At 36.8% G+C, this 13,067-nt stretch overlaps 1 protein-coding gene across 2 annotated transcripts in view; it reads left to right on the top strand.

The window, feature by feature from the left end:
- LOC115984121 (protein unc-13 homolog) overlaps positions 1-13,067 on the top strand; it is a 31,703-nt gene that overhangs the window by 1,402 nt on the left and 17,234 nt on the right. For both annotated transcript variants that reach the window (XR_004090381.1, XM_031107034.1), the window contains exons 5-14: positions 100-460; positions 691-757; positions 906-1,059; positions 2,708-2,875; positions 3,005-3,115; positions 6,022-6,231; positions 6,586-6,687; positions 7,077-7,304; positions 8,163-8,237; positions 9,479-9,559. Coding sequence is in view for 1 of the 2 variants with exons in the window: in XM_031107034.1 (XP_030962894.1) it covers positions 100-460; positions 691-757; positions 906-1,059; positions 2,708-2,875; positions 3,005-3,115; positions 6,022-6,231; positions 6,586-6,687; positions 7,077-7,304; positions 8,163-8,237; positions 9,479-9,559 (1,557 nt within the window). In the remaining variant the exon portion in view is untranslated. The remainder of the gene's footprint in view (positions 1-99; positions 461-690; positions 758-905; positions 1,060-2,707; positions 2,876-3,004; positions 3,116-6,021; positions 6,232-6,585; positions 6,688-7,076; positions 7,305-8,162; positions 8,238-9,478; positions 9,560-13,067) is intronic.

The raw sequence follows: 13,067 nt of genomic DNA, 5'->3' as shown, positions 1-13,067 counted from the left end.
TACCTTCTTGCCAATGTGTGTTAATTAGTTCATCTAGAGTTTTTGTTTATCTTGTTCTTGCTGGTCAGTTTTGAACTTTAATTCTTTTTCCTCAACCAGGGAAGCACAGGTTATGCCGGGGAATTTTATTTGGTTACGAGTCCTGAATATTCAGGATCACCTCCAAAACGGGCACCACCACCTGTTCCTGCTTTCACACCACCTCCTGTTTACACACCATCTCCTGTTTCCACACCAGCTCCCATTACAACGCCACCTCCTGTTTATGCAGCATCACCGATTGTGTCAAGTGTGTCAAGATCGGAGTCTTTTAACTCCCAAGCTCAAGAACTAACTGTAGATGACATTGAAGATTTTGAAGACGACGATGATGTTGAAGAGATTAATAGTCTTAGAGTTTCAAGAAGGAATACAAATGATGCTTCTGAACTTGCGCTTAAATTGCCTTCTTTTGCAACAGGTAAAAATGATTGAGATCTAGAATCATATAGTGGGAGGGTAGATATAACTTGGAAAAACAGATAAATTATGCAATAATGGTAAATATCAGAAAAATGTGATTTACTTTAGATTCTTTGCAAGTATCTTTTTTGGCTTGCTCTTGTTCTTGGGGTGATTTTTATAGTGTGGAAGGCAAAGCCAACATGCATGAGATTTTTTTCATCAAGCTTTGTACTTTACTGCTTTCAGGAATCACTGATGATGACCTCCGTGAAACTGCATATGAAGTCCTCTTGGCATGTGCTGGGGCTACAGGGTATGCCCCTATCATCTTGTTTGGGTTGCATATTTATTTTTCAACGAGGGCTTACCATTTAAGTCTGGCGCCTACTTTGTTTATGTTTATTACCTTTTGCACCCTGTACTTTTTTTGTTCTTCTTTTTGATCTATTAATACGTAACAGAGGTCTCATCATACCATCAAAGGAGAAAAAGAAAGATAAAAAGTCTAGGTTGATGAGGAAGCTTGGACGTAGTAAAAGTGAAAATGTTGTGACGCAGTCACAGCGTGCACCTGGATTGGTTGGTTTGTTGGAGACCATGCGCGTCCAGATGGAGGTAATTAAGAAACAGAGTCTTTTCTGATGTGGATTTTCAGAACTCTACTTTTATTTGTTGTATTTTTGGCTTACATAATAACAACTAAAGTACTAATCACATATTATGCCTTGCATCCCATAAATAATTCTATATAGACTATGCTATTAGCAATTGTTTTAGCATTGTTTTTTTTTCATGGTATTCTGGACCTCAATACCATGTGACCTTGAAAACATATAGAATATCACTCTTATAATGATATCTGAAAATTTAATGTACCATGTTTCCGTAGAAGAAATTTTATTGATGGATTGTAAAAATTCATAGAATTGACTGAGGCATATCGTGTTTTGACTATATGAAATTGTTGTCTAGTCTGCTGCAAATAACTTTTTTGAAGCATAAAGTGTTAAAGAAATGTGTTGGAAATCATTTTATTTTTTTATACATCCTGTGGACTTTACCTTAAGGAATCCTCTTCCAAGTCATAAATGTTGTCATATTTACTAAAAAATGGAAGAAGCAATCTTGAAAACCATTCAGGTCCTGTCTTGGCGTTCATGTTCAATTGTTTTCCTCAATGAACAAATATTTATAGGTACTTGTATACATACATAAAATTTATAGGTAGAATACTAAAATTTCGTATAGCATTAGAGTGGGATCATGACTGACATGTTAATGATAGGAAGGCAAAGATTTAATGTAATACATTTGGAAGACTGAGCATTGACATAAGCTTCATAACAGTTATATGGATTAGATTGTTGATTATCACCTGATCATACTGCTTTTAGGACTGTGATCTTTTAGATCTCTGCTCGGCTATGTCTTCTATTTACCTTGAAATGGAATAAGTATCATATGAGACGGTCTTATGAGACCTGCCCCTCACAACGTGTGTGGATTCCACATGTCATGAGAGGGTGGTCTCATGGGACCATCTCATGAGATGCTATATCCTTGAAATGAGCCACTCAGGCACTTACCCTTCTATGTTTGAGGATGATTTCTCTCCTTTATGTTCTCTTGAAACTTTTTGCTTAACAAGAATGAAAAATAGTGTCTTTTTGTAACTTCTGTTTGCTTTGCCTGCAATAAAACTGTTTGCAGTTATCTCTTAAAAGAACATGGTAAATTCATCCAGTTTTCCTCCATGAATGTCTCTACCACTCCTATAAAAAAAATGAATTTGTCTCTGCCACTTATCCACACACAGACACACACATGCAGAAAAAAGAAAAAAAAAAGAATAAGAAGAATAAAAAGAAAAAAGAATAAAGGAAGAAGAAAATGAATAGAAAAATTGATGTTACAATAAAGCTCATAAATAGAGGAGTTATAGTCCACTTTTTTGATTTTGTAACTAATACTTCGTATCTTAATCCCAATGGGTAGCACAATTGGTTGGAGACCACGCCTCATGAAAAGGAGGTTACTAGTTAAAATCTCCCCTTCCCTCTCCTTGGGGCCAAATTTTACCTATATTTTTTTGCCCCGTGAGTGGCCATTTTACACGAGTTATTAATTTTCAGCCAGGATAGATGTTGTTAGTCCGAGGGATTTCATATTCCATTCTGGTTCTTTTATTTAATTCTGTCAAATCAGTTGTCTTTGGGATTGTGAGTGGTGATAATTTCTCTTTCATTCTTATGTATATGTACAGATAACTGAGGCAATGGATATCAGAACAAGACAAGGGCTGCTTAATGCTCTTGTGGGAAAAGTTGGAAAAAGAATGGATACCCTTTTGATTCCTCTGGAATTGTTATGTTGTGTTTCGCGCACAGAATTTTCTGACAAGAAGGCATTCATTCGCTGGCAGAAAAGGCAGGTAAGTTCTGCCCCTTTTGCAATCATTCTGTTTTTGGACTGTATAGGTTCTCTTCAAGGTAATTTGGAAGGGTGGTGATACATATCCCTAACATCCATGGTAAAAAATTTCAATTGTTTGTTGGTTCAGTTAAATATTTTGGAGGAGGGGCTTACTAATTACCCTGTTGTTGGATTTGGCGAATCTGGGCGCAAGTCGAATGAGTTGAGAATTCTTTTGGCAAAGATTGAAGAAGCTGAGGTATGTGTTTCGTTGATTAACATTTTTGACTGTTGCATGCTATATTAACATCAAACCTTGCTAAAATGTAGGTTACCTATGTAATTCTTCCATGATTGACTGTTGAAACTATCCTCTTGTAATATGTTTAGTTTTGATTTTTCATTTTTATGCTCTTTTACACACAGCAATTTATATGTTGAACGCATCTATTGATATGTGCTGTAAAAACTGGAAGGGTCAATGTAGTTAGTTTGTTGTTGGATATCCTTGGGAGTCTTAAGTTCACAAGTCACATGCCAATTTCTTGGCTGAAAGAGGAACTTTGGCTTTAAAGAATTTATAAGGCTCATATTTCCATCTTGAAGAGGTTTATTTAATTTAATTAAATTTTTTTGGAATTGTTTCTTGTTGGATTGGATTGGACCTTGTTTATTATCTCTGATTTTATCTTATTAATGGAGGTCTCCTTGGGCTTCTTTAATCAAGCCAAGCCTAACTGAGTATTGAATGTTTGAACTCGGTTTGGCAAGATTAACAGGGTGTTAAAAAGCTTGGCTTGAGCTTGTCTTGTGCTCACTTATAATGTTCAAGCTTGCGCTTGTTAAAATAAAATTTCAAGTAACTTGAGCTTGGCTAGTTTCATTAGTCAAGTCAAGAAGCCTCAAATCCAGCTCATGCTCAATCTTGCAAACAAGCTTTGTTAATGTTTTAAAAAATTCAAGTTAAAAAAAAAAAAGAAAAGTGAGAATAAAGTGCATCTAAGAACACAAAATATAGGAGGAATAATTTCCACATAAATATAGGGTTAAAAGTGAGCCGAGCAGTATGCTTGGATATTTAGTGTTTAATTTGTTTTCTATTTTTTCCTCCAAGCCCAAAATAAGCCTCATTACAAACTTAAGTTGAGTGTAGGCTTGGCTGGTTTATCCTTGCGTTTATACTTGTGAGGTTGTTCATGAAAAATCAATTTGCTTGGGTACAACTCGTTTACTAAACAAGTGTCAAAATTAGACTCAAGCTTGGCTTTTTTATAAGCAAGTGAACATAAAAAGGGAAAAAAAGGAAAAAAGAAGAAGCAGCTTTTTACAAGTTGAGCCCAAGTGGTTAGTTTACTTGGGTCATGCCCAAGGATGTAGTGGAGCTTCTAGCTAGCTGGCCAAGCAAGTTTAGTAAAGATAGAAATGGGGTGATTTGGATTTTGGTCCCTCATTGTCTGATGTGGGGTATTTGGAGGGAGAGGAATGCATGGACATTGGAAGGAACCGAGAGGTCAATTCAAGACTTAAAGATGTCTTTCCTCCAAACCTTGTTTGGGTGGACAAATGCTCCTGGAAATTTTCTCTTTTATTCTTTGTCTGGTTTGCTTGATAGAGCTAGTCTTTATATTTCTTAGTTCTGTTGTTGTTCTCCTGCTAGAGCTACTTGTTTTCACAGGGAATTTATGTGATTGGTCTTGGGCTTGTGGACTCACATTTAGTGATTCTCTCCCAATGTTTATAGATTCCCTTCATTCTTATACATAGCTTTGAGTTTGAGTCTTCATTGTACTTCCTTGTCTAACTCGTGTTCTTTTTCCATGTAGTAGTCATTTTTAATGAAATTTTATCTTTCCTATCAAAAAAATTATATGATGTCTTTTTGTTGATAGATTAGGCATTACCTCTGGGCTACAAGTTCATCCTTTCCTTGTTTGACATCTATTTATTTCAACTGTGTTGTTCTTTTTATGGTTGTATTTGTCACCATGCAGTTGTTGATGAAAACTAATATTTTCCTTGTATCTGTCTTAAGATTTTGAATTTATATTCTGGTAACTTAACCTATAGAAAAAATTCTGGAAACTTTTGTCACCTCTGCAATGCAGTTAAAATTTGTACTAAAATATTTTTACATTTTAAGGTGCTCCACTTTTGGCTAAATCGTTTTTCCTATGGCATGTGGAATGATAGAAGAGGATTTAGACCCACTTTGGAATCAGAAGTATTAGTGGGGCTCTCTCTTCCTCTAATCATCCTTCTATTTTTTGATAATTCAATAGTACAATTGATAGGGAGGATTTAAACCCTGGTGCTCCTATTCATCCATCTATTCTTACCGGATACGATTTTTTTGTCCATATTTCCTTACTTAAATGTCTTGTTTACTTTGTAGAGTCCATATAAAATATTTTAAAATTCTCCAAAAGAACTCCTAGATTTAATAAGGAAGTTTTCTGTTTTTGTATTGATAAAGGGGGTTTAAGTAACCATGACATGTGAATGCAGTAAAAGAATGCAGCTGTTAAATTTGGATTGTTAATGTGCCCCCATAGTACACGCCCAATGTACTCAGGTTGGCTTTTTGTTAATAATATATTTCATTACCTATCAAAAAAATTTTGGATTGTTAATGATGGAAAAACAAAATGGCACATTGGGATTTTTTTTAATAATTATTATTTTACTTCCTCCTTGGCATCTGTTTGAATAGTTTTCTTTCCTTTTTCTTAAATTTCTTTTTACTCATAATTTCAAGTGTATCGGCGATTGTTCTTGTTCATGCCTTTGCAATTATGATGCTCAAGTTTTGTTCCAAAACAATCTATGTAGGTCTATAAACAATCTTGCTCGTGTATCTCCTTAAATTCTTTGCTGTATTCTTAAACATCTGGAAGGTTTTCTTAAATGGCTATTTATCTTTATCTTTATCTTTTTAGATTTTATAAAACTGCTGAAATCATTTTGCATTTTCTGAAAATTCTGGGCTGTTTCTATGAAACAAACATATGAATTGCCTTTTCGGTTTCTTTTCTAGTTATGCAGTACTTAAGATGGTAATGTATTGCTCCATACTTTGGTGACTTTATCAAATCTTTTTGAAGCATAAATTGGTTTACATTTGCTATCTGCTAGTGATTTTGATAGCCTTTTCTTTTCTGATTTTAGTCTCTTCCATCTTCCACGGGTGAACTCCAACGAACAGAATGCTTGAGATCTCTCAGAGAGATTGCCATTCCACTTGCTGAGAGGCCGGCTCGCGGTGACTTAACTGGTGAAGTATGTCACTGGGCTGATGGTTATCACCTAAATGTTAGACTATATGAGAAACTGCTTCTCAGTGTCTTTGACATGTTAGATGAAGGAAAGCTGACAGAGGTTAGTAGTTTTTATTTTTTCAGGTGATGACAGCACCAAGATGGAAGCATTCAGATCTTTTTGAAATTTCAGATTTTCTTCATATTTTTGAGTTAGTTTATGGCTTCATATTTGAGTTACAGCTTTATGCAGTTAGGTTTTGGTTTTGAGTTCTGTTGGAATTTGCTTATAAAATTTTCTTTTTATTAAAAAAATGATAGTTGTATTTATAACAAACTCATTTTCATTTAGGGATGTTAATCAGATTCAAAAGATGATCCAAGGAATTGTTGTAAATTTAATATGATGATTCATTATAGATGAACTTTTCACAATTTGCTTGACTGGACCATCTATTTCTATCCACTTTTTCAGGAAGTGGAAGAAATTCTCGAACTCTTAAAGTCAACCTGGCGTGTTTTAGGAATCACGGAGACCATCCATTGCACCTGCTATGCATGGGTATTATTTCGTCAGGTATGGTAGTCATAAGCATAACACTTGTAATTGCCAAATGAAGCAGCCATTCAATCACTTTTCATATTTTTTCTACAAAAGAAAATGCTTTATTGTCTCACAAGATTTTTAAAATTGGTGATGAGATGTGGTTTGTCTCATTTTCTTATACACATGCTGCGACTGTTTTATTCCATCAATGCTTACGGGAAATTTTGGACTTAATGAACATAAAGGACTCTCTCTCTCTCTCTCTCTCTCTTTATAGATATAGATATATATATATGTATGTATGTATGTATGTATATGCGCCCATGACAGTTGGTATGTTAGTTTGTTTTGTCATTGTTAAACAAAACTTAATTATTGTTATTACCTTTTTTATATTAGTTTTTGTCATGTGATCTCAGTATGTTATGACAAGTGAGCAAGGAATCTTGCAACATGCCATGGAGCAGCTGACAAAAATACCATTGAAGGAACAACGGGGTCCACAAGAGAGGTCACACTTGAATAGTTTGCATTCCAAATTTGAGCAAGGGGGCTTTCGGGATTTGTCTTTCTTACAATCCTTTTTATCACCCATCCAGAGATGGGCTGATAAGCAACTAGGAGACTACCACCTGCACTTTGCTGAGGTGTGATTTACTTTTGGTAGCAATATATGTGGTTATCTAGTTTTATATGTCATGTGGCTGGTCCTAGTTTGTGTTACATAATAGTTTTGATCTGTATTATAAATAGCATATGTTTTCCCTGTACTATTGTTTTTGCTCATACAATAATAAATTACAGTGTGGTTTTATTGTAGCTTCTCTTATTGTTGCATCTGAGTATTGTTTTGTGTCTATGTTCATATCCTATATTTTTTGTTGGGTTGTGGTGCTACAAGACATCATTCAGTGCATTTATTATGTTAAATGATGTGTTTACCACTATGTTCTGGTATCTGCATCTCATCTTATTGCAGAAATACAGGGAATGATCCAAGACATGATCTATGTGTATGATGCACAAAATCATGCATGCAAAGTATGTCCTTTTTAGGGATAATCAAATGTAAATCACTTTAGAGCTTTCTACTAAAAACTTGGGAAGATATCTTTTGCTTTCGGTTGCCTTCTTTACTGAAAAAGATTCTTTGTTGTGCTTAATATCTAATGCTGTAAGTGTGGGATAAATCTGTATATACAGCCCATGCCCTTTTGGCATAATTTTTTCCCCTGTAATAACAACAGAGTTACTTGTGTTTTAAAAAACGCTGCTTTATATGCCTTCTAACTAGAAAGAAGCTTAGTTGTTGTTAAGTTCATTTAATTCTGAAACTTTTGTAAGCTTGGAATCTTTGTTTCTTCAATATATCTTGGTTATAGTGTCTTGGACTTTGTTTTTTCTTTTCTTTTTTTTGGTGAATTGTATTGCACTTCAGTTTCTTTTATTGTCTCATCTTCCTAGTTTTGCAACTCAAATTCTTGTATTTCTCGTGTTCCTTGCAGAGACCAGCGATGATGGGGAATATAGTTACAGTTGCAATGGTTGCTCGGAGGCTTCTTTTGGAAGAACCTGCAGTTGTACGTGTATCCTCTTTTCTTTTCTTTTTTAAAAATTTTTGTTTTTAATTAATGAATTTGTTTGAGAGCAAGTAATAGAGTCATGCAAGTATATAGGGTGTATATACAATTGGGGACCATTCAATCAAGCTTGCAAATTACAAAGCTCTATCACATCACAAATCAAACATAGAGAATAACTACGCACTGTTGACATCCAATCCAACAAGGTTTTAAAGAAAAATAATTTAAGATTCGGCAAAGTTCTCTCAGAATCCTCAAAATTCTAGTTATTCCATTCCCTCCAAATGAACCAAATCAAACAATGTGGGGCAGCCATCTCAATAAAACCATTCCGATGACCACCTAATCTCCTTTGCTAACAATCTTCGCCATCACCCAATAGACTCCAAACAAGCTAAATACCATAGTCCACAGCTCAGTGGCAATGGGGCATTGGAGTAAAAGTTGGTCTACTGTTTCCCCATTACATGTGCACATATAACACCAATCCAAAATCTAAACACTCCTCCATAAGATGTCAATCATCAAGATTTTCCCAAGGCTGCAGTCCATACAAAGAAAGCAACTCTAGAAGGGATCTTTGTCTTCCATATGCTTTTCCAAGTGAAAGACTGATCTCTAATACAAGTCAAGACCTGGTAATGGCCACTAAGCTCAAAACCCTTTCTCTTCGCTGGTTTCTAGCACATCTTATCCTCCCCACCTCCCCTCACAGGAACGCCATAAATATATCCTTGAAGTTCGACAATGACTCTAAAACCCAATCTTGTACAGTTCTAATGAAGCTCAAATGCCAAAGAACCCATCGATGAACTGCATATGATCTGTCACACAAGCATCCTTATCCTGACTGATCAGGAATAACTCTGGAAAACATATCTGAAGATGCCTCTCCCACACCATAAATCCTGCCAAAACTTCACTGTAGACCCATCCTCAACCTCATACTGAATGCGGCAAGAAAAATTGGGCCAGCCTCATCTTATAGTTGTCCACAAGCTCACTCCATAGGGATTGGATATTGAATTGGTACACCAGTCCCCCACTCACAGACATACTATAGTCTTTCTTCTCAAGGATTTTATTTATTTATTTATTTATTTATTTTTATTTGAAGTAAAAGTTTCTTGATGATGGACAAAACTATCTGTCCACTGTCTGGAGCTAATGTTTAATTTTCTTCTCAGCGCTTTATGTAGTGCAAAAGTTTGAAAGTTTAATTTCTCATTTTCTTGTAGGCAATGCAATCTATGTCCATCACAGATCGAGATCAGATAGAATCATATATATTGTCATCCATTAAGAATGCTTTTTCCAGGGTATGTGTTCAACTTGTTTGTAGCAAATTATCTAGATGTTGCTGTTTGGAGATTCAAATATTATTGTTACTACTTTGCATTTGTCAAGGAACTGGGCTTTCTTAAAGGGAATTTTTGACTGCTGGAGGCTTCTTGAGTTTTATATGCTACACCCTATCTCACTCTCTATAGAAGTATTTTGGAAAATTACGATTTACCTCCTTTTGGTTTGGCCCTATCACAATTTGTCCATAGACTTTCAATCGTTACAGTTGACCCACTAAGATTTGGACTAAAATGAAAGTATTAGGGTTCTGTCCAAAGTACCCCTAATAAATAAATTTTAATCCAAACCTTAGGGGTCAAAATTTAACAATTGAAAAAATCTTGTGGGACTAATTTGTGATTGGGTCAAGCCACATGGGGGCAATTTGTTTGTGCAAAAAAAGCAAAATCTATTAATTTGGACGGAACCCTAACAATTTCATTTCATTCTAAACTTTAGGGGGTAAAATGTAAAATTTTAAAGTTTGTGGACTAAATTTTCATAGGGCCAACAACGAGGGAGTAAATTATGATTTACTCCAAAGACTTTTCCAACACATGTCAAACTTTTTGTTTCTGTTTTATACTTTGGAGTGTAAATGGGTTCAAATGAGTAGTTGGCTATTTTGGCTACCTTCAGTGGCTGTGTAAGTTAAACGTTTTTGCTTGCTTGTTGAAACTTGAGATCAACTCTAATTGATGCAAATCATATATGCTTAGTGTAATTATTATAAATTTGAGCTATGCTTGGCTTGGCTTGGCTTGGCTTGCTTAGAAACTAGTTTAACAGATGAGTTTTAACCTTGCATGAAAGATTTATGGTTTCCGCCTTTCTGTTGCATTCATTTACATTAAGTATTGTATTTACTTGACACCCATTTTACACACAAAAAAAAAAAAAAAAAATCATATTTAATAAATAATTAACTTGATGATAATTCTAATAAAAGGCGAGATTGTGCAAAAGCAATTATAAAGCTTTACAAACATCCAAACCATGTTTTCTCACTTCTGTGGCTGTCATGTTTGGCAGTCAAACTTGGAACCCAAGTCTAGCTCTACTAGTTTAGGCTAATTTAAAGTCTTAAAAAGATTTTAATGACCTTAGCTTCACCAATTAGTTTGGTCTGCATGATCACAGACACACTCATACATACTCAGTTGATTTTCTTGCACATCACTACATCTCTTATTACATGCATTGAGTCAATGGTTCACCCAGCCTTGTGTCACTTTCAGCTGCATTTTTATTTTAATATTTTAATTAAGGATCCCTGATGTGATTTCTGTGACTATTAATAGTGGATTGCAAATTTGAGATACGACATTTATTATTTACTTTGTGGTACGACATGCATTGGGTAGTGGTTGCCAACAATGTCCTTGTTATAATTATAAGTTTCATTCCTTAGGATTTTGAAAAGCTTTTCTTTGTTCCTAAGTTTGTCCCCTACTAGGAAATTGAGCAATATTTGGGCTTAAAAAGGAAAAAAGAAAAATAGGTATTAATCTTATGACCTATCCCCATGATTGCTCCCACCCTCCCCCCTCTGCCCCACCACTCCTCTAGTCAACAACAACTTCCTCCACCTCCACCCCTAATACATACACAAGCCAATCCACCTTTTGTTAACTTCCCCAACCTTCCCTTGTTCTTCCCTCCTCCTCAAATCCCTTTCCCACAACCTTGTTTTTGGCCCAGTCAGTTTGGTCAATACATACCACACCACACGCCGACCCAACCATCCTTACCCCCTCTGAACCCTAATCCTCCTAAGCCGCCACCTTCTTCACAATCCAAGCCTTCACCTTCACATGGGGAAAGGGGAAATTTTGCTTTTTTTTTTTCGCATTGACACAAAGGCCTTCTTCTTGGCTTTTGATGGAGGACGTATGGATTCTTATTCCATTACAGAAAGACGGGGAAGGTACCATGGTTCTATCCAGGTAGGTAGATCAGGATTGGACTGGATCATTGCATGCTTAGTTGAGTTACGCAGTTGGGATTTTAGCAAGCAACATTTTTTCAAACGGTTTCATGAGAATTATAAAATTTTGGAGTGCTCTAGTAGGTTGAATAAGGGTGGCTGTTTTGTGGAAATCTCTGAGTATCACAATGGGGCTCGACGTGGTTGCTTGCGTGTTCCAGAAGGTTTTCATAAGGGTGGCTGGGCTTTTCTTGAAAGGAAGTTATGTGACTTTTTCCTTGGTAAACTTGTTTCTAGGCCGGGGAAGGAGGTGGTTGCCGGCGGTGGTAGGTTTGCAAAACCTACCGGTAATCCAAGAAACCAAGTTTGGATGGACTTTAATGGTCACGTGAAATTAGGAAGTGATTTAGATTTGGAGAAGCAGTTTCCTAAACTAGCTGGTACGTTAAACCAGAAGGAGGGATTTGGGGGATTTGATTTTATCCCAAAAACAAATATCTCAACTCACCTTGTTTCTAGAAGGCCAACATGTGTGTCTACTTTGAAGTGGACTAGAGCCCATTTTTCTCTACACATATCAGTGGATCTTGATGGAAGGGGTCAACGTGAGGTGAAGTGGGCCAATTTTGTTCAGCCCAAGTCTGTTTTAAATGATAAAACATCTACTGAACTTGGGCTTGTTAAGCAAGCAGATGGTGGCTCTTTTAAACAGGCCCAAGAGGCTCATTTTGGTGACTTAACCCAGCAGAAATCACGAGGATTGTCACGACACTGTGAGCGTGGTGAGGTATCGGGCTTACCAGTCAGCATCGAGAAGTCAAACTTAGGTTCCGGCGAGATGGGAGAGGAGTTTTCAACCTCTGATGGAGGTTCCGACACGGTGGTGCAGTTGGGTTTTGTTCAGAGGGGTGTTTCCGGCAAGATGGGAGGGGCTTCATTAATTCCCAACGAACCCAATAGGGCAGTGCAGAAGGTGGTTGCTCCAATGGGCTGTTTAGGTAGTGGCGCCGAGGTGGGGGCTACTTCAGGTGTATCAGTTGCCGGCGATCCAGCGACGGGAGGTCCGATAAGTGGGGCTGTGGAGGTTTCGCTTGTTTCGAGCTCCGGTGATCACCCCAGATTCACTGAGGCTGTGTCGGAGTGTTTGACGATACCAGAAAAGAGGACTGAGGTGTCTTGCCATCAGCCTTTACTAGAACATAACAGGTTTTCTCCTATTTCTGAGATGGTTTCAGATTCTTTTGATGAAGAGACGCTGGTGTTGAATTGAGTCAATCCCACGGAGTCGAATAGGGATGAGGAGGAGCTACAGTTGATGGAATATGTACCGTTGGCTCAATGGGATCCTAATGGGGGTTTAGCGTTAATGATTGAGGAAGTTGTCCCAGTTGACATCTCTGTGGAGGATGATTTGGAACCTTCGGCTTGGGTAAGTAAGAAGGTCAAGGGCTTCGGTAAGTGGGTGGGCTTCCCTATAGATTCCTGTGAGAGGCAGTGTGTTGAATTTTTTCAACGACTTGAGAAAGTATGGGAGAAACAAGCTGAGGCAGGCAGTC

The sequence above is a fragment of the Quercus lobata genome, chromosome 4 (assembly GCF_001633185.2).
Source record: "Quercus lobata isolate SW786 chromosome 4, ValleyOak3.0 Primary Assembly, whole genome shotgun sequence".
Taxonomy (NCBI): Eukaryota; Viridiplantae; Streptophyta; class Magnoliopsida; order Fagales; family Fagaceae; genus Quercus; species Quercus lobata.
This window is presented reverse-complemented; position numbering and strand designations above follow the sequence as displayed.